This window comes from Alexandromys fortis, unplaced genomic scaffold (genome assembly GCF_014885135.2).
Source record: "Alexandromys fortis isolate MF-2015 unplaced genomic scaffold, M_Fortis_MF-2015_v1.1 scaffold_330, whole genome shotgun sequence".
Lineage (NCBI taxonomy): Eukaryota > Metazoa > Chordata > Mammalia > Rodentia > Cricetidae > Alexandromys > Alexandromys fortis.
The window spans coordinates 350,153-371,224 of record NW_026068204.1 but is presented as its reverse complement, the minus strand read 5'-3'; the positions used below and the strand labels follow the sequence as shown (position 1 = coordinate 371,224).

The following is a 21,072-nucleotide window of genomic DNA, read 5'->3' as shown; positions in this document are numbered from 1 at the left end:
AACTGACACCTGACATCCTTAGCCCCTGTTCCCTGGCCTCTCCTCTCTGTCCTTCTCTGAATTAGACTGTGTCCCCAATCTGCCCCCAGTGGTCCCTCACTGCAGTGTGTTTGCTGTGCTCCGTTTCAAGGTGGCATTGAGTTAGACTCTGAGGTTTGCAGCTCACCCTGATGTAGGTGACTGGTGAGACACATCTATGCATAAGACAGTAGAGGGAACGGCTGACGTTACTGCAGCCCAAGGTCAGTGGGTGTCTTGGCTTGGATTTACCTTTATTCCTGCTTACCTATAGGCTACCTTAAAACCAGTACAGGCTCTGTCTGATATGCATATATACATATATATATACACACACACACATTCATATACACATGTGTGTATGTATGTATGTATGTATATAGACATGTGTCAGAAACACGCACAGACAAATGTGATAACCAAATAGACTCCACTGTGTAGAAGTACCTCTACACGCATGCCCATATCCAGAGTCCAGGAGTCTAGAGAGGGGATACTACCCAGCCATGTCTTGGGATCCCCTTCAACCCAAGAGGCCACTGCCTGGTGGGATAGGTGGGTAGAGAGTCCCTGGTGTGTTGGATATACTTGGTTTCTGCATGGGTCAGATGGTACTGCTTTCTGGATCCTCAAATGGCTAGTCTGGTACACTCTGGGCAACTAGGGAGCTCACTGCTACTACAGCTCCCAACATTAGACCGAGGGATCAGATAGCTGTCAAGATCTCAAGATAGTGCCAGGGATGGTGGTGCATGCCTTTAATCCCAGAACTTGGGGGGCAGAGGTAGGGGAATCTCGGAGTTTGAGGCCAGTCTGGTCTACATATCTCATTCCAGGACTACACAGAGAAACTCTGTCTCAAAAATCAAACAGTCAGGCAGTGGTGGCACATTCCTTTAATCCTAGCACTTGGGAGGCAGAGGCAGGTGGATCTAGGGTTCGAGGCCAGCTTGGTCTATACGGAGGAGCAAGTATCAGGATAGCTAGGGCTACAGAGAAACCGTCTCTCGAAAAACAAACAAAATCTCAAGGGCCTGGAATTTACCCGAATTCTTACACTGAAACTTCTCCCAAAGACCCTGAGAGCATCTCTGTGGGGTTATCTCCTTCTGGGCCTCTGGCATCATCCCCTGAAGCTTGGGGTGGAGGTCTCTGGCTGGCCTCTGATATGGTGTGGGACTGCCCTGAAGCAGTATTGACTCCCAGCTAGGACAGCTCTCCCCCCAGCAGAGCCAGTGAAAACCCAGTAGCAGCCGGGCAAGGGCAATGACATCCAGTAGCAGCTCCAGCAGGGACGAGACAGATGAGCTGAACCACAGTCTCCAGAGGCTGCCCATGGCACAACGGCTGTGGAACCTGTGGGCAGACGGGCAGCAAGTCCAGCAGGGCCTCCTGTATCCCACCTATACACAGGAATGTGGAGGGGACTGCCTCTACCCAGCCCTCGTCCTGTGTCTCTCTAACCACTCAGAGTATACTGTTGCTTCATCCTCAATATGGTATTTAAGCTCCTGATAGAGAATGTTCACCTTGGCTACTCTGCTTCAAGGGTAGCAGCAGAGGTATAGGGAGGTTGGCAGAAGAGAGGCAGGATGTGTCCCTGGGGGGTGCGCCCTCCTCCGGCTCTGGCTCTACCCTTAGCTCCATGGGTCTCTTACTCTCTGAGCATAGCACAGCACAGGGACTTGCAGAGCTATAGGCTCCCTGCTCTAGCACCAGGGGCACTGGCTAGTCCACCCCCACATGACTTGGCTGAAGGTTACCTGGAGGTTCCTGTGAAGAATCTGTACAAAGACACCCTGGGAGGAAGGGGACCAGTGGTTATCCTGTAGGGCTTTGGGGAACTGATGCCTAACTCCTAACCCCATTATCCTCTCTGTCCTGCAAGGCCTGGGGCAGTGGGAAATACAAGAAAACCGGTGGGTTGGGTTTCCAGGTCCTGGTAGGCTGGGTAGGAGCAGTGACCTGAGGGGTTGTTTAGAGAGGGCCCATTAGGAGTCACTGCCTCAGAGACCTCCAGCAATCCCAAAGGAGATGACAGGCTCACCCCAGGCTGGGTGTCATTTGTGGCTGCAGAGCCGGGCTCTAGCTGGAGCAGATCTCCATCACAAGCTGCTGAAGCAGGCCACCAGGCATGCCTGAAGAGACAGCAAGGCCTTAAGCTGAGGGCCCTACCCACACACAGTTCAGGGACTCTCTTTGTCACCCATTCACCTGCATGAGGTCTGGGGTGTTATACAGCAGTTCAGTATCTATGCCCTTAGCACCATCCGTGCAGAGGCCAAAGGGACTTCCAAGCCAATGCACCTTGTCTTGGGGAAAAGGGGCTTCAATTCTGCTCACTGCATCTTGAGGCCCTGCCTTACCCCAGTGCCTGGGTTGGACAGGAAGCCCAATAGCCTTGTTTACTTCTCAAATTCTGTGCTCCTGGTCAGAAACCGAAGCCACTGCATTCTAGAAGGGTGTGTGTAGTTGTGAACCATGTCCTTGATTCTAGTCTCCAAGGTCTGAAATCCTTCCAAGAAGGAGATGATCTTGCCTTTTATCCCCGAGGACTAGGCTGATCCCTGGGGAAGCCAAGAAAGAGATGTTGAGGACACCTGCCCAACTCACTTTATATTTACGTCCAGATGTCTGCTGGGGATTAGCACTCACCATTTATGGTGGCAGGGGCCCTGCAGCCCAGCACCCTTAAAGGTACAGCAATTACCATAGGTCTGGTGGTGGGGCTTCCTACCCTAGCATGTGTGCCCTGAGGGGCCATAGCCTGTCTGTTGTGCAATGAGTTGTCTGTAGCCAGCCTTGGGCAGCTAACTCCTGACCCCAGGATAAAGCCACTCTGCTGGTGGGATAGAGGGGGGCAGCCCACCAATCATTCCCTGCTTACCCATCCCAGCCATCCTCACTGTCACAGTGACAGGACAAGACAAAGTGGTCACCAGGTCACTCCCAGGCAGATGGGAATAGAACCCAGATGTCCGTGTAGCAGAAATGATATCATTCCTGAGCAGCCGGTATACCCGAGGAGCAGGAACAGTAGATGCAGTTGTCACTGATACTATCACACCAAGGGTACACAGGGTTAGGTCAGACACAGCCCACTGTTTCTCTCTGCTAGAAAAGCCTGCTGAAGCACAGCAGCATGCCAGCACCCTCACCTCCTTGAGTCCCAGCCCTCACTAAGGTTGAATTTGTGAGAGCACAGATGTTCTCCCAGGCAAATGCATCACGTGCTTTCAGATGTTGGGGCATGGCATTTGTTCTGGAGGCAGGGTAGATCGTTGTAGAGTTTCCCATGACATGGATCAGGGTGATCCAGCACTAAGTGACTTCAGTGTCCCTGTGTGTCCAATGAAGACAGAAGTCTGTTCCCCTTCTAAAAAGAGAGAATTTTTTTTAGAAGCTGGACCCGTTGACTCTCATAACTTCAGAGTTGAGGTCAAGTCCCCAGCCTGGCAGTTTCCAGGGTCACATGTCCTCATGACAGGCTCATAGCCACTCCTTACCTGGAATTCTACTTGGCCCTTCTTCCTGAGGTGCCCTACAACCGAGCTTACGACTGACCTATAAAGTTCCCTTTTACCTCATAAGCCTGGGCTCCTAGTAGTGTCTGGTTGTTCCTTCAGCAGTGACACTAAGAGATCTGAGAAGTCCTGACTAGGTACAAGGATTAGGAGAAATTACATCATGAGGTATCATCTGAGACCAAACCCAGGAAGACATCCCAGGCTGAAATAAATGTTGGGGAGCCCATACCCAAGACTGACAATACCCAGAACTCCACCAATGTGGGTTCATGTCGTATAGAGTGACAGATGGGGAGAGTTAGCACTCAGAGTGCATGGGCACTGCCATGGGGACTGGGTAGCTCCAATACTGCTTTAATAGAAGCACAAGCTGCCAGCAGAGCACCCCCAGGGCACCCCAGGATACTGACTTAATTAGGTTCTGGCAGGAACAGACAAGGCAGATAGTACTGTGGGCAGTGACATCCCACACCTAAGCAGTGTTCCTGGGGAGGAGTGGGAATGGACATTCAGCAGCAGCAGGAAGAGCCTGGGTTAAGTTGTCTGAACTAGAGTAACTCATATCTCCCAGTATTTCTGGGGCTGGAAAAAGGAAGAAAGGAAGGCAGATAGATAGATAGATAGATAGATAGATAGATAGATAGATAGATAAACAGGGAGGAAGGGAGGGAGGGAGGGGGAGAATGAAGGAACACTGACTGGCCTCTAATTCAGCCCCTTTCACGCCTTCCTGGGAAAGCCTGAAGGAACAGCTAATGTTCTGGCACTATGAAGTTCAGCTTCATGTTTTACACTTGATCTGGGCCTCAGAGTATGTGTCTTTCCTTCTTCTTGGCCTGTCCCACACTCGCTTCCCCAGGTGCTTCTGGTCCTGTGAAGGGGAGGCAGGTGGGGTAGCATAAGAATGTCCCTGCTTATTGATCGACAAGAGGCCCTGTGGTCACTATTCACTAACTACTTTTTGAGAGATACCGAAAGGGGTTGGAGAGATGACTCGGGTGATTGAGAGCACTAGGTATTCACGCTACCCTGGTAGGTACGTTAGTGCTTCCAACAAGAACAAGCGGGCCAGGCGATGGTGGCACATGCCTTTAATCCCAGCACTTGGGAGGCAGAGGCAGGCGGATCTCTGTGAGTTCGAGACCAGCCTGGTCTACAGAGCTAGTTCCAGGACAGGCTCCAAAGCCACAGAGAAACCCTGTCTTGAAAAACCAAAAAAAAAAAAAAAAAAAAAAAAAAAAAGCAGGTAGGAGAATGGCTATGAAACACCAGGGAAAAAAAGCAATTTGGTGAGGAGAGGTGTCCTAGTTAGAGTTTTTATTGCTGTGATGAGACACCATGACCACAGTAATGGCGGCATGCAGGCAGACACGGTGCTGGAGAAGGAGCCAAGAGTTCTACATCTGGATTGGCAAGCAGCAGGAAGAGAGAGAGACAGAGACAGACAGACAGAGAGACACTGGGTCTGGCTTGAACATTTGAAAACCCAAAGTCCACCCCCAGTGACACACTTTTTCCAACTAAGTCACATCTACCCCAACAAGGACACACCTCCTAATAGTGCCACTCCCTAGTGACCAATCATTCAAATATTCAAACCACAACTAGAGGATTTATTTGGCATACACTTCCACATCACTGTTCATCACTGAAGGAAGGCAGGGCAGGAACTCAAACTGGACAGGAACCTGGAGGCAGGAGCTGACGCAGAGGCCACAGAGGATTCTGCTTACTGCTTTGCTCCTTACGGCTTGCTCAGCTTTCTCTTTCTTTCTTCAGATAAGGTTTCTCTGTGTAACCCTGGCTGTTTTGGACCTCACTCTGTAGGCTGGCCTGGAACTCAGATCTACCTGCCTCTGCCTCCCGAGTGCTGGGATTAAAGGCAAACATCACTCTGCCCAGCATCTTTCTTATAGAACTGAGGACCACTAGCCCAGGGGTGACCCCACCCACAATAGCTTAGGCCCTCCCACATCAATCACAAATTAAGAAAATGCATGACAGGCTTGTCTACCAAACAACAAAAGTGGCTTAAATTACCTTGATTAGGGACCACATTACCTTGGGGAAGGAAGAGGCAGCGTCTGTGCTGATGTGCTTGCTGAGTCTGACAATGGGAGAAGCCACCGATCTCCCCAGAACTGCAGCAGCCCAGATCACAACTCAGGTGGGTGGGCTCATCTACCACCTGCCCTGTGAATCAACGGTCACTGCTGAACTCATGGTGCTGAATCTCACAGCACCAATTGTCAATAATCAGTGAGCCCACTGCGGATGCCCAGGAGCAGTTAGGGTCACGGTGAAGGACAAGACCTTAAAGTTGAACAGCAGTTCTGCCCTACATATCTGGTTGGCCAGGCACTGCCAATGACTGCTTCTTCTTCACAGCCCAAACTTGCATCCCTGGAACAGCTTGAGGACACCCCAAGGACTGGACACTTAGTCCAGTCTTCAGCTGCTTCTCAAGTGACCAAAGAGGATGTGAGACCATCCGGGTCCTTTTCTCCAGATCCCAGCCCTTCCTTGCCCTGCAAGGTGGAGTCCCAACACTTGCCATATCCAGCTTGGTTTCCTGGAACCTACACACACTGGGTTCGCAAGCAAATGGAACGGGAAGGTGCTGGGTCAAGAACATGGGATGTGTGTGACAAATATGTCACCAACCTAAGAACAAACTTGAGCATCCCAGGAATGCAATGGTGAGGCAGGAAGGTGAGCATGAGGGACTAGGAAGTCTGGACATCTATCAGCCTCTCTGCCCAGCTTCTCCAGCTGCCAGGATCCGAACTCCCATCCAGAACATCCTCACTGGCAGTCTCATGCCTCAGCCCCAGCCAGATAATCTGGCTAAGTGACCAAGCTGTGACACCTTCCCTCCCCTGGGCCAGGAAGGAGACCGTGGGAGAGGAAAATACGTCTTAGAGAAATGTCCTCGAGCATAATGACGGTATTCATGAGCTGGATGGAAAGCTTGGTACAAAAACACAGGAACTATTTTTTACGAGGACGGCTGTCCTCAGTGCTTGGAGGCTGTCGCGGAGTTGGCTCTGCCTGTGACCATGAGTTGCGCTGTACACAGGGATCTTCAGGGCTAGAGGGGTAGCGAGAGCAAGCGGGATGACCTTTAAGCCCGGAACCCTCGCGTTAAGAGCCGACCAGTGGATCCTCACGCAGAAGGTGACCGGTGGCAGTCTCAGATCGTGGTGAATTCACGGGTCCCCGTCCCGGACTGGCCCGAGATTTGGGGGACGGGAGCACTGCGGGGATTCCTGCAGCCACTTATTGTTCCTGGGGTGCCAGCCGGCCAGTATCCTGTCCAGGGAGCGTCCTGGACGAGACAAGCAACCAGCCCAAATCTTTGAGACAGAAAGGAGCCACGTCCGTCCCCGCCTCCGCCCCGCCCCTACCCTTGCCCTGCCCCACCCCTCGCCCCGCCCCACCCCTCGCCCCGCCCCGCCCCGTCCCAGCTATTTCCCAGTGCGCACGCGCCAGCAACCCTTTGCGCAGCGGCGGGACGTACTTACTCCAAGACACAGAGGAGACGGAGACACCCGGGACACTCGGGGACGGACAGTAGAGCCCTTCACCGAGCTGCCTAGAGAAGCGCTTCCCCTCGCAAACGGCGCACCGGAAGCGGAAGCGGCGCCCGGCCACCCCCCCCCCGAGCGGCCATCTTGGAAGCCGAGCGGCGGTAGCAGCCGAGAAGCTGCGGCAGGTGCGGTGGGGCCGAGTCCTGGCGCGGGTGCGGCTCCCAGAACGGCCCCCACTCTTCCGCACCCTGCTCTGGCGTCGACCACGGCGAAGCTGAACGCGGCGGCGGCCTCAGGGAGAGGTGCTGGGCGCTCGCTCGCGGGCTGCGCGGGGCCTCGGGCCCGCTCGTTCGCCCCGCCGGAGCCGGCCGCAGCGGCGGGCGGGGACTCGGGGGACTCCACACGGCGGGTCCGGTTCGTTACGTCGCCTGCTGTGCCCCGACCCGGACCGAAGCGTCCCTTCGCGGATCCGAGGTCGGTGACTGAGGGCGCCCTGGGGTTCCCGGCTGGGGGTTGGTGCCTTGGGCAGGGAAGAGATGGGGTTTGCCACGCGGCATCATCTCCCACGGAGAGGCCTGTTGGTTGGAGCACTCGGAATAAATACTTCCAGGAGTAGCCAGGGTCGATCTTTAAAAGCGTTTCCGGGAAGTTCGTGCGGTGGGGTGGCAGCCGTTAGAACCTCAGACTTGGCTTAGTAAACCCCGACAGAAGCGAGCGTGGCCACCGTTATGCCCTTGGAAGTAACAGAACACGGAAGAGTGGGACTTGGGCTCCGAACAAGGGGCGGGGTGAGGGCAGTGGGGACTTACTGTTTACTTTCACCAACTGCAGACCCTCAACCGATGACCTCGCCTCCTAATCGCTTAGTCCAGCTCTCCGACCCAGATAGACAGCTAGGAAGAGATAAGGCAAGGCCACGGTCCATTGTAAGCTAACAAGTGCAGAAAAGTAGCCTTTTTTGTAAGCAGTGGTACAAGGCTTTTTTTTTGTTTGTTTGTTTGTTTTTTCGAGACAGGGTTTCTCTGTGGTTTTGGAGCCTGTCCTGGAACTAGCTCTTGTAGACCAGGCTGGTCTCGAACTCACAGAGATCCGTCTGCCTCTGCCTCCCGAGTGCTGGGATTAAAGGCCTGCGCCACCACCGCCCGGCTTGGTACAAGGCTTTATTCATTCCAGGCGTGTGAAATGATAATTTAGCTTAAGCAAAAAAAAAAAAAAAGGATTTTATTTAATTGGAAAGTCCTGCGTATGACCTTCCAACAGAGCTAGGCCTAGGTGCTAGAACTTGCACTCATTCGGCTGGCTGTGCACATCACTGTGTTCCTGAACTCAGTGTCGGTCCCCTTCTGTGGGAAAGTGGCAGTCGGGCTGCTGCTGTGAGCCCCTGGCTCCCAGGAAACCCTGGCCTGGCCTTGGGTGTGTCAGGCCAAGGTCTCATTCCACACCATCACCTGACCTGTCTGTACTGGTGTGGGAGAGTTTTCCAAGAGACACAGTGATGTGGGAGAAAAAAAGACTTACCTTGCTAGTGACTGGCTGCTTCCTGTCACCTGCAGTCCCTTAGGAAAATCATGAAGGAAAGTGTTGTTCTGAATGAGATAAAGGAGGAGTAGTTAGGGCAATGGAGGAGTCATAAGTATGATTTTGTGTCTAAAAGCAAGTTTGAAGCTGGGCATGCAGCTCAGTGATAGAACTCTTGCCTCCCTTGCTCCTGCGAGGTTAATTTCCAGTGCTGAAAAGGCAAATAAAAAAAAAAAAAGTTAAAATCCGTAATAGTGACACATTCGGTTAATGTCAGCACTTGCGGGAGCAGAGGCAGGGGGAATCTTCAAGCTTGAGGCCAGTCTGGTCTACAAGGTAAATTCCAGGACAGGACAGCCAGAGCAATACAGTGAGACCTTGTCTCACCGCCCCCCCCCCCAACCAAAAACAAAAAAACACAAGTATGAGAGGGACCTTGGTCTTGTGACTGACTGGATAAGATTGGTTTTCAGTTTTGGTTTTTTTTTTTTTTTTTTTTTATTTTATTTTTTTTTCTTTATTTATTTATTAAATATTTCAGTCTCTTCCCCACCTCCGCCTCCCCTTTCCCTCCCCCTCCCCCAATACGTTCCCCCTCCCTCTTCAGCCCAAAGAGCAATCAGGGCTCTCCGTCCCGTGGGTTTTGGTTTTGATTTTTATTTATTTATTTATTTTTTAGTAGCTCTGGCTATCCTGGACCTCACACTCTGTAGATCAGGCTGGCCTCAAACTCACAGAGATCTGCCTGTCTATGCCTCCCAAGTGCCAGGATTAAAGATGTGTGTTACCACATCTGACTTTTTTTCTTTTTTAAGAGACAGGATCTTATGGTATTCTAAGCTATATAGCCTAGCATGCCTTTGAACTTACGATTCTTTACCTCTACCTATCCAGTTGTGGGAATACAGGTGTGCACCACCATGCTCTGTTTAATGTGGTGCAGGAATCAAACACAGGGCTTCATGCATGCTAGGCAAGCACTTAACCAACTGAGTCACATTTGTAGCCTGGCACAACTAACCTTGCTAGTTTCCTGTGTCCACTGACTTTGGTTATGCATCCTATCTGATCACTTAGCTGGATCTAAATCAGTTGTTTTGGAATTACCCCCTGAAATAATTTTGTATATGTTGGAGTATTAACTTCAAGGGTGAATGAACATAAGAGAAAGAACAAGTCTTGTGGTTCTGCTTGTGGATCATTGGCTATTGCTTTGTTTCTTACTAGGTGCTGGGCAAGTTGAGCTCTCTGGCCCACATGGCTTCTGAAGCCAAGAACTTGGGGACAATGCTTTCTGGAAGCATTTCTTGGCCATGCTGGACTGTAACCTTGTTCCTGGTGTGAGCATTCTTGGAAGCATCAGGCAAAAGCCCTTGATTCTGCCAGAAAGGTTCTGTGCACTATACTCTTAGACCGTGGGGGTGGTGGTGGTGGTGGTGGTGGTGTGGTTGACGACAGACAAGGAGGTGTTTATTTGACTAGGGAAGTCAGTGAGGACCCTGATGGATGTAGGTGTGTTTCCTACCAGTCCAAACTGGGCTGGGAAGGTTGGGCTGTCTCAGGTGCTGTGAGAGCTGGGTCTAGATGGGCTGTCTAGGGGTGTGGCAGATTAAGAAGCTGCTGCCGATCTCTGCTGACTCTGGTGGGGAGTGGATGGTTAAGCTGCCTTGAGTTGGTGCACACGATGAGCTGAAGTGTGAAGAGATTGGTGGTTCTTGTGGTTGACAGGAAAGTAATGTGTTTCTGCATTATGGTTGTTGGAATTGGAAGGAAGTGAACAAGTAATACGTGGACTAGGGTTCATCCCCCACTTCCCCAAATGAGAAGCCACATGAGAGGATTGTGGTGGATACCCTGGCTGAACTATCCCTCTGCAGGCCCTGAGGGTAGAGAGTAAGTACATACCAAGCCCTGGTTGTCCTGAGGTATCAATAGTAGAGGAGGCAAATGCAGAGGTCTGAGGTGATTGTGTCTACCAAGAAATTAGCAAGGCCAAAGGGCTAAAAGTCGATAACTCTCAAGTAATATGCAAATACTGAAGAGAGCAAAAGAACGTGTGGCTATCTGCTGGGAATAAGTCATACAAGACTAGGATAGGGTTGACTTTAGATTTATCTAGTTTGGGAGGTCAGAATGGGGAGATCACAGCTTTGATGTTTGATGTTTGCTGATTGAAGTGACCAGACAGCACTCTGAAATGGTTTAGGGATAGCGGTAGGAAGAAGTGGAGGCTGTGCTGGGCAAACCTGGATTTTTAGTATCACAAGATATGGCCATCTGTAACTGCCCATGTCCAGCCTGCTCTTTTTGTAGCCAAGCTTATTTCCTGCTTTTTTCATCTGAACTTAAATATATTTATTTATGTTTGGTAGTGGGGAGGTGTGTGCTGCAGCATGTGCATGCAGGTCAGAGAACAGCGTGTAATAGTTCTCTCCTGTCATACAGGTCCTGGGAATTGAATTCAGGTCATCAGACTTGGCAACAAGTATCTTTATCCACTGAACCATATCACTAGCCTGTTATCTCCTCTCTGATTTGTATATCCCCAAGTGGCCCCTCAATTGTATTTTAGACTAGTAGTATTCAGACTTTATTTTTAGTTGTAGATTGTGTTAGTGTGTTTGTTTCTGTCTTAGATCATGAGAAAAGAGAACAAGTAGGAGCTCTTCTGACACCTCTGGCAGTGGAAACACTATTCCCTCCATCACTGCCTCCTTCTGGAGCAGAGCTAAGTGGTCTGAGTCCCTCATTCAGTTCTTTGTTTTTCTGAGACAGAGTCTCACTGTGTAGACTGCGCTGGCTTCAAACTGAAGAGTTTTACCTGCCTTTGCTTCCCAAGTGCTGTGATTAAAGATGTGTAAAAGTTTTTATGTTATATGTATTTATTGTTTATGGACACATGCATGCTTGTGCGTGAGTGTGCATGTATGTGGGCTTGTTTGTGAAGGTCAGAGGACATCTTGAAGCAGATAGTTTTTTTTCTTCCACTATCTGGATTCTGATGATCAAACTCTAGATGTTAATGTCCTGCTGGGTCTCGCAGCCATTCAGTCCCAAGAAACACCCAGAGGCTTATATTAATTATAAACTGTTTGGCCTGTTAGCTCAGGCTTTTTATTAACTAGCTCTTAGCTGGGCAGTGGTGGCACATGCCTTTAATCCCAACACTCAGGAGGCAAAGGCAGGCAGATCTCTGTGAGTTCAAGGCCAGCCTGGGCTACAGAGTGAGTTCCAGGACAGGCCCCAAAGCTACAGAGAAACCCTGTCTTGAAAAACCAAAAGAAAAGAAAAAAAAGAAAAAATAACTAGCTCTTACAACTTAAATTAACCTATAATTCTTGTCTATGTTTAGCCATGTGACTTGGTATCTTTTCTCAGTATGGCATTCTCATCTTGCTTCCTCTGTCTCTGACTTGTGACTGCGTCTCTGCTTTTCCTCTTCCCAGAATTCTAATCTGCTTGTTCCACCTATACTTTTTGCCTGGCTACTGGCCAGTCAGCATTTTATTAAACCAATGGGGGGGGGGGGACAATCGAGTGCCAAATCATTGCAGTGTACAAGAGCATCATCACACAGCAGAACGCCATCGTCAGTCTTGTTTGGCATGTACTTTTACCTGCTCACTGAGACATCTCAAAAGCCCTAGTCCCTTCTTAGCATTGTGTGGTCTCACTGCCTGTGTGTCCTTCACTGCTGCCTTGTGTTGAGGCCCCAGAGAGACCTTCCTAGTAGAAGTTCCTGACCTACTATCTTAGGGTTTCTGTTGCTGTGAAGAGACCCCATGACCATGACGACTCTTAAACAAAACATTTAATTGGGGCTGGCTTACAGTTTCAGAGGTTTAGTCTATTGTCATGGTCGGAAACAGTGGCGTGCAGACAGACACGGTGCTGGAGAAGGAGCTGAGAGTTCTACATCTATATCCACAGGCAGCAGAAGTGAATGCCTCTCTAGGCCTAGCTTGAGCATCTGAAACTTAAAGCTTGTCCCCGCAGTGATCCACTCCTCCAGCAAAGCCAGACCTGCTAATAGTGCCACTTGCGGTGGGCCTATGGGGGCCGTTCTTACACAAACCACCATATATACCCTAGGGCTGGGGTCTAAAACTCTTGGGATTCTGGAAATTTGGCTTTTTCTCTCTGGCTAATCTTGTTCTTTGTCCTTCGCTGTGTTTGAGCTCCTGCCTGACATGGTAACCAGTGTGCTCCCCTGAACTTGCCTTCTCTTCTGCCTAGTACATGTATCTAATTCTCTGAAAGCATCACATCATTTCTTTGTTCCCACTGCTGTTACTTGTGAGCAATGATAAAAAACAGGCTTCGAAGCCAGGAGAGGGCCCGTGGCTTTCCTGTTGTGAAATGCCTACTACTGAGGTGTTGGTGAGCAGAGTTAAAGGACATGAAGAGTTGCTCTTTGGAGCCGGTGTAGCCTGACTTCATGCCTACCCAGATCCCACTTGAGTGAATCAGTCTGTAAATTCTTTGAGGATAAAATGCAGCGTCATGGTTCTTTGTACCTTACGTCTGTATCGGACACTTGGTATGTTGCATAAATGAAAGTGGTGATGGTAGTAGGGTACAGAGAAGAGACTGGGGGAGGGTGTGGTTGGTGGGCTGCAGGAAGGAAGCAGAAGTGGTCGTGTATGTTCTTCTGGTCTCTGTAAATAGAGATGGCTTTTCTTTTTCTTTTGAATAGATGAGCAACAACAGCAATAAGAGAGCCCCAACAACAGCAACACAAAGGTTGAAACAGGACTACCTTCGAATTAAGAAAGACCCGGTGCCTTACATCTGTGCTGAGCCCCTCCCTTCAAATATTCTTGAATGGTAAGATTCTGTATTCCTGCTGGGCGGTGGTAGCACATGTCTTTAATCCCAGCACTCGGGAGGCAGAGGCAGGCAGATCTCTGAGTTTGAGGCCAGCCTGGTCTACAAAGAAAGTTCTAGGACAGCCAGGGCTACACAGAAACCCTGTCTCGAAAAACAAAAACATTACTACTTTTAGAGGTTTCAAAATCTTGAGAAGATTTTCCTGAATTAAAAATAAAAAGTATTTTGCAGATTGGAAGTTGTTAACAGAAGAAATGCATGAGGGGCCTCTTTGGTGGCATCAGAACTAACCCTGTTCCAGTGATGAAAGTCAGATGCGGTCCCTAGGATATAGTTGGCTGGTGTGGGGACTAGTTTCATTGAGGGGCTTGCTTACCTTTTCCCGGTTTGTGGGAAACTCCTTTATTATGTGCTGGTTAGAGGGCTCTAGGTTCACCCTTTGATTTGATTATGTTCTAGGAAGGACTTGCTTGAGATTGAAATTAATGTTTTTTTTTTAATTGTTTTTTGTGTTTGTGGAGTGGGTGCATGTGTGCCACCACGTATATGCGGAGGTCAGAAGACAGTTTTGAGAATCAGCTCTTTTCTTCCACCATAGGGGATCCTAGGACTGAACTCAGGTCGTCAGATTGGTGGTGTGTGCTTTACCCACTAGTCCACCTCACCGCTCTCACTTAAGATCTGCTAGAATGAAAAAACCCAAAAGCATCAAAGGGAAGAGGTAGATGGGGTGAAGTGAACAGGAATGCAGAAAGAAGCAACTAGATTCCTGGTGCTGGGTGTTTGCTCAGAGCACCCTTAGCTCCCAACAGTGAGCTTGGACAGTCAGACACTTAGTGCCAGGCGCTGTTTGAGTGGCCATTAGGCTCCTGTGCCTGCCACCCAGTGAAACACCAAACTCCTAGGAGAGAAGGATTTAGCATGAGCCATGATGTGTGTGTCTGTCCCCTTTTTGTTTAGAGTGGCAGGTATTACCCCAAACAGCAGGGTCAAGCCTTTTGTGAGAACTTTATAGTTTTAGGGAGTTATGTGGCTTACACATCAAGTAATTTGCTTCTCTCTCTCAGGCATTATGTTGTCCGAGGTCCTGAGATGACTCCTTATGAAGGTGAGTAGAAAAACACATGAATCATTCCTGTCAATGTTAATAACAGTCTTTCTGTTTGGATATATAGTAGTTAAATCAGATTTACCTGAACCTCATCCTAGTATTTCTCTTAAGTCCTAGAAATATTTGTTCATTTTGGTATTTCTGGACTTTTTGTAATTAATCACCTACATTTCCCCAGCCTCTTATGTTGATTAGAGATGGGGAAAAGACTTTTATTTTATTTTGTGTGTATGGTTATTTGCTTGTCTATATGTCTGTGTACCACATGTGTGCCTGGTGCCTACAGAAGAGGGGGGGGTCAGACCTCCTCTTCTTACAGATGATTGTGAGCCACCATGTGGGTGCTGGGAATTGAACTCAGGTCCTCTGGAAGAACAGCCAGTGCTCTTTTTTTTTTTTTTTTTTTTTTTTTTTTGAGACAGGGTTTCTTTGTGGCTTTGGAGCCTGTCCTGGAACTAGCTCTGTAGACCAGGCTGGTCTCGAACTCACAGAGATCCGCCTGCCTCTGCCTCCCGAGTGCTGGGATTAAAGGCGTGCGCCACCATCGCCCTGCCCAGCCAGTGCTCTTAACCATCTCTCCAGCTCTGAGTGATACTTTTTAAACAGGTTTTCCTTTGACCCAGGGATCCTAAGTTTTGGGTTGATTTGTTTTGGATAATGAGTGCAGGGTCTATGGGGGCGGGGTGGAGATAAATGTGTGTGCATGTCATGATGATGGTGTTTGCAGTGCCAGACACCAGACTTGTCTGAGCCTTACAGCAGCAGGGTGTAGGTGAAATAGGGGAGGCATAAAGGCTATTTGTCTTGAAGAGCCCTTGATGCTTCTTTTGGTTAGTCCCTAACAGATGTGAAAGATGGGCTTCCAAACAATTGGTAAAAATAATATGAAGAAAACACTTTGTGTGTTTGATGTGCTTGAATTATTTTAAGTTTTGAAGTTATTTTGGTTTTTGGTATTTGTTTTTAATTTTTGTTTGTTTTTTTGAGACAGGGTTTATCTGTGTAGCTTTGGAGCCTGTCCTGAAACTTGCTCTGTAGATTAGGCTGACCTTACATTCACAGAAATCCACCTGCCTTTGCCTCCCGAGTGCTGGGATTAAATGCGTGCACCACTAAAGCCTGGCTGTTGTTTTGAATTTTTAAATATGTGTATGTAGGAGCTTGTAGAGGTCAATAGAGGTGTTGGATCCTTTATAACTAGAGTTACAGACAGTTCCAGTAGCGTATGGATGCTTGGAAACAAGCCTCAGGGCCTCTGCAAAGGCAATAGGTGTTCCTAAGTTCTGAACCTCTCCATTCTGTTTTTAAATTGTGAGCATTTGAACACTGTGTGACAGGACCTCACCTAGCACTCGGTCAGCCGAGGTTTGTTGATGTGGGATGGATGGGCTGGACACGGGGCAAGAAGAGGGTCGCCCTGAAGGGTATATGAGCAGAGTCTTGGAGACTCAACCCTGATCTTGTCACTTTGCTTTCAGCTGTTCCTATTTCCTAACCTATAACTCTAGTGTCTTATCCATTAATGCTGGTGTCCTCTGTTCTTCCATCTCCTTATCCTTTTCTGTGTTGTTCTGTGGGTCCTGTCTCTCAGGCTGCTGATTTACTGAACCCTTGTCATCCCCTCTTTACTGCCTCTCTTCAGCTGTCGCTACTCAATCAGACTTAGCCATTGGTAGCTGTAGATAATATTCTCCAAGAGTCTATAAGGAGTCCTCTAAATTGTCTTGCCTAAGGGATTTCCTCAGTCCTTTGTTTGTTTGTTTTTGTTTTTTTGTTTTTGTTTTTGTATTTCGAGACAGGATTTCTCTGTATAGCTTTGGATCCTATCCTGGAACTCACTCTGTAGACCAGGCTGGCCTCAAACTCACAGAGTTAAAGGTATGCACCACTACCAACCAGCTAGTCCTTAGTTTTTATCCTCTAGTATATGATACTGTTGATGGCCACGTTCCTGTGCTCTTCCTCTTTATGTGTGAGGTATCCTGGCCTTCCTAATGTCTCCTCTGCAGCTCCTCATTTTGAGCTCGGTGACTGTCCTGTTCCTAGTACTCTTGGACACACCCATCCTAAGAGTAAAAACATGACTTCCTGTGGAAAGTTTGCTAATTTACCACTAATTGTGGATTTAATGTGATCTTATTTGTGTTTTAGGAATGTTAGGACTCACTCTAAAATTTACATGAAAGGACAGAGGACCTAAAGTAGATTCCAAAAAAATAAAAATGTTTTGAAAGGAGAATTAAGTGGAAGGGCCACTGTTTGCTGTACAATATGTGGGTCTAGGAGTGAGGAACAAGCAGTGGTGCAGGAGAACAGATGGTAGAGCATGATGTAGAGCCCAGAAACAGTGCACATCACCAGCTCAGTCGGTGTTGGCAGAGCACAAACCAGTAGGGAAACAAAGCCTGACAAAATAGTATAGATCTGCTTTGTTGTCTGGGTTTTTGTCCCTGGACTTTGGCCAAGGTTATACTTGTGGCCCTTTCATCATAGACTTCTCTCTGTGCTCTTGGTTAGGTTTATAGAGGAGCCTTTTGCTGATTGTGTTCCATGGCAAGAACTGACTTTGGTTGCAGGGGAGAGGGTCTGTCTTGCTGTAGTCATTTTGGTAAAAGCATTCTTCTAGCAGGCATATCTTCATGCTTTGAGGTGAGACCTGTCCACAAACACTGAGTATTCTTTAACCTGTGTCTTGGAATTAGGGATAGAGATCAGTGGTAGAGTGCTTAGCATGTGCAAGGCCCTAGGTCTAATCCCCTGCATGACCAATCAATCAATAATGTGTATTTATACACAAAGAATCATATTTCAGTGGGGGTGGGAGTAGGGGTGTGCAAATATGTGTGCTAAGCTAGAGGAGGGTGTCAGGTGTCCTTGTTCCGTTGAAGCAGTGAACCTGGACTTGTAGCCAACAAGCTCCAGTAATCCATCTCTCTCCCTCACCCTCATTGTTAGAGTTGTAGTCATGCATGGGACCATCTTGTTTCATGGGTTCTAGAATCCAAACTCTTCATGTTTGCGTAGCAGGCTCCTAAATGTTGATCCATCTCTCCAGCCTTCATTTATGTGTTTTTTTTTTTTTTTAATGTTTTTTTGAGAACTTGCTTTGTAGACCAGGCTAGCCTGGAGCTCATAGAGATCCACCTGCCTCTGCCTCCCAAATGCTGGGATTAAAGGTGTGCATCACCATGCCTGGCTCATTTATGTGTTCTTTAACGCAAGTAGTTAACTGATGTCCAGTAGCTTGCTGTTTTCCTCTATAATCTGCGCTATGTTATATCATAAAGATTCCACTTTCACCCAGCTTGTGCCTGACATCTATTCATGTGACCCTTTTCTTTGAAATGCAAGTGGGTCTTTTTCTTCCTGCACACAAATGCTGGTGCTAGGAAAATATTTGCTAGGAACCAAATGAAACAGTGGAGGAGGCTCAGTTCTCAGTAAGGGAGGAACATGAAGAGTCTGGAGAGAGAAGGGGTGTTCTGTAGCTGTAGTGGGGCAAGTGATCGTTACAGACTCCTGTGGGCACAGTTGTAATGGACGGAGAGTCAGAAGCTGGGGGGCAGGCTGTGGTAGTGGGTTGAGTCTGTGAGTCAGCATGGAGAGAGCAGTGGAATACTGTTGGCTCAGGAAGACAGCTGGGAACTGGATAAGGTGGTGAGAGTTGAGAAGCAGTCACACTGGCTCTTGACAAGGCTAATAAGCCCATTTTTCTTTTGATATAGGTGGCTATTATCATGGAAAACTAATTTTTCCCAGAGAATTTCCATTTAAACCTCCAAGTATTTACATGATAACCCCCAATGGAAGGTTTAAGTGCAACACAAGGTAAGCTTCATGGTGATGCAGTGCTTTGAGCTGTCTGTGGTCATAGGAAATGTACATTCTTCCTTACAAAAGTCGTTTTCTTTCAGGCTGTGTCTCTCCATCACAGATTTCCACCCAGACACATGGAATCCAGCGTGGTCTGTCTCCACCATTTTAACAGGGCTTCTGAGCTTCATGGTGGAGAAGGGCCCAACCCTGGGCAGCATAGAGACATCGGACTTCACGGTGAGGTGTGGCAGCACCTCGCCTGGGGCCTTGTGGCACCGTGGCCTCCAATTTCTCATCCTGGTTCTGCCCTGTTCCTGGCCACATTGTAGAAATTTCTTCTTTGGCTGCCTTAGAACATGGCCCATGGCCTCACTGCCCATCTCTGTCTCCAGCTCTGCTTTTGTCCATGCTAAGAATCCCTGACACTCAGGAGACTTTGTAAGACTTGAAGGGGCTCATTTCAGTTCTCTGTTTAGATGATAGGAATCATGATCGTGTGATGTTAATTGATAAAAAGATAAATAAGCCTTCATAAGACATAGTTTTTGAGAGGAAAAGGCATTTTGGATGCTTTCTATAATCCTTGGCTCTGCAGGAGTCTGTTTTGAGATTTTGTTTGCCATTAGGGTCTCATTCTTAGCATATGGTGGTCTGGAACTCACTGTGTAGGGCAGGCTGTTAATCTATAGTGACTTTTTTTTTTTTTTTTGATTTTCGAGATGGGGTTTCTCTGTAGTTTTTGGTGCCTGTCCTGGAACTAGCTCTTGTAGACCAGGCTGGCCTCGAACTCACCAAGATCCTCCTGCCTCTGCCTCCCAAGTGCTGGGATTAAAGGCGTGCGCCACCACTGCCCATCTTGTAGTGATCCTCTTACCTCAGTCTCCTGAATGCTGGGATTACAGGTGTGCACCATCATATCTATCTCTTTTTTAAGAATTTTATTTTATTTATTTTTTTACCCCCAGACAGGGCTTCTCCATGTAACTGCTCTGGCTATCCTGGAACTCCCTTTGTCGACCAGCCTGGTCTCAAACTCAGAGAGATCCACCTATCCCTTCTAGGATTAAAGGCATACAATGCCCAGCAAGAACTACTACTTCCTTTTTTAAATTAAAATTAGCTAGGCAGTAGTGGTGCACGCCTTTAATCCCAGCTCTTGGGAGGCAGAGGCAGGTGGATCTCTGGGTTTGAGGATAGCCTGGTCTACAGAGTGAGTTACAGGACAGCCAGGACTACACAGAAAAATCCTGCCTCAAAAAAAAAAAAAAAACAAAACAACAGAAAAATTAAAATTAGCTTTCTGGCTGATATTTCCTTTCTCTTTCTTCCTAGAAAAGACAGCTGGCAGCACAGAGTTTAGTGTTTAATTTAAAAGATAAAGTCTTTTGTGAATTATTTCCTGAAGTTGTGGAGGTAAGAAAGCAAAAGTTGGAACTCAGTTTTTGTCTTCCCCTATGTTAAAACACTTATGATTTGTTTCCAAAGAAAATCTGAGTCTATGTGCCTACTGCTGTTTCCCCGTAGACGTAGAGAAATTGCAGCCCTCCATGTTGTTGCAGGACATAGAGGGGTCTGTGTTGGCTATGCCTCCACATTTTTGGGTGACAGAGCTGGCACTTCTCCAGGACCTTACAGTGTAGGATAGACAGAGCCCAGGGATGGGGGAGGCCCAGAGAGACGTGTAAGTGTTGGGGACTGAGTCTGTCCTTACAGAGGCATGAAAGTTGCCAATCAGCGGCCGTCCCTCAGTTGATCCACCAACAGTGGCTAGGAGGTACATGGGTATGTACTATGCCGTATGGAATTGAGACCATGACAGTGAGCAGAAGCACCAGGCTGGACAGTGGTGTAATACTTGATGGCTCATTGTTACTCCTGGTGCAGGCACAGAATAGTAATTCTGATATCTTGTTTTTTTTTTTTTTTCACCTGTAAAGTTGGGACCAGGAACTGTCCTCTATTGGGTTAGGATCTGCTGCAGGGGAATGCAGACCTGTGTTCTGGGTGGTAACTGTGGGTTCATAAAAACTCGAGTGCTGCTCCCAAAGGAATAGGTTTGTTTTAAGACAACTGAGGGTTCTTGTGTTTTTCTCTCAGGAAATTAAACAGAAACAGAAAGCACAAGATGAACTAAGTAGCAGGCCCCAGAACCTTCCCTTGCCAGACGTGGTTCCTGATGGGGAGATGCACCGTGGCCAGAACGGGATCCAGCTCCTCAATGGGCATGCACCTGCTGCCGGCCCGAACCTCGCTGGGCTCCCACAGGCCAACAGGCATCATGGACTCTTGGGCGGCGCTTTGGCGAACTTGTTTGTTATAGTTGGGTTTGCGGCCTTTGCCTACACGGTCAAGTATGTGCTGAGAAGCATAGCACAGGAGTGAGGCTCAAGAGCCGCAGTCGACAGTTGCTGCTGAGGGACGCAGGGGCCAGAGCTTGGTGCAGGCGGAATGGACATGCTGCTGAGCACAGGATGGCCTGCTGGACTCCTGGGCTTCACTTTTTAAAAACCTTAGAAAGCAAAAACCAAAATGTGTGATTTGGAGATTGGAGATTCTTACCTCCCTCCAGAGGCTGATGTGGACAAGGGCCACTCACGCTTTGGTTTTATTACTTATCTCCTGTGTTGTCTTTTGGACCTGTTTAGTAAACCTGGTTTTTTTGTTTTGTTTTCCATTTTATTAGATTTCGTCACTTAAAAAATATAAAACTTTAATGTCTATC

General features: G+C 48.2%; 1 protein-coding gene and 1 long non-coding RNA gene across 4 annotated transcripts; one reads left to right on the top strand and one right to left on the bottom strand.

Moving 5' to 3' along the window:
• Nucleotides 1–617: 617 nt before the first annotated feature.
• On the bottom strand, nt 618–7,208 carry LOC126493193 (uncharacterized). 2 transcript variants are annotated; one of them, XR_007589772.1, is made up of 3 exons: nt 7,070–7,208; nt 5,586–6,873; nt 618–3,394 (listed from the first exon to the last, which is right to left on the bottom strand). It is a non-coding gene; the product is annotated as an uncharacterized lncRNA (long non-coding RNA). The 2 variants fall into 2 exon arrangements; XR_007589771.1 differs by having other exon boundaries at nt 5,607–6,873.
• On the top strand, nt 7,096–21,013 carry Ube2j2 (ubiquitin conjugating enzyme E2 J2). 2 transcript variants are annotated; one of them, XM_050130078.1, is made up of 8 exons: nt 7,096–7,549; nt 9,821–9,983; nt 13,290–13,420; nt 14,491–14,531; nt 18,260–18,362; nt 18,449–18,587; nt 19,683–19,763; nt 20,448–21,013. In XM_050130078.1, exons 3-8 carry the CDS (start codon nt 13,290–13,292, stop codon nt 20,730–20,732), a joined length of 780 nt encoding a protein of 259 aa, XP_049986035.1. In that variant the 5' UTR covers nt 7,096–7,549; nt 9,821–9,983; the 3' UTR covers nt 20,733–21,013. The 2 variants fall into 2 exon arrangements, with proteins under 2 accessions (XP_049986035.1, XP_049986034.1); XM_050130077.1 differs by lacking the exon at nt 9,821–9,983.
• The last annotated feature ends 59 nt before the right edge of the window (nt 21,014–21,072 follow it).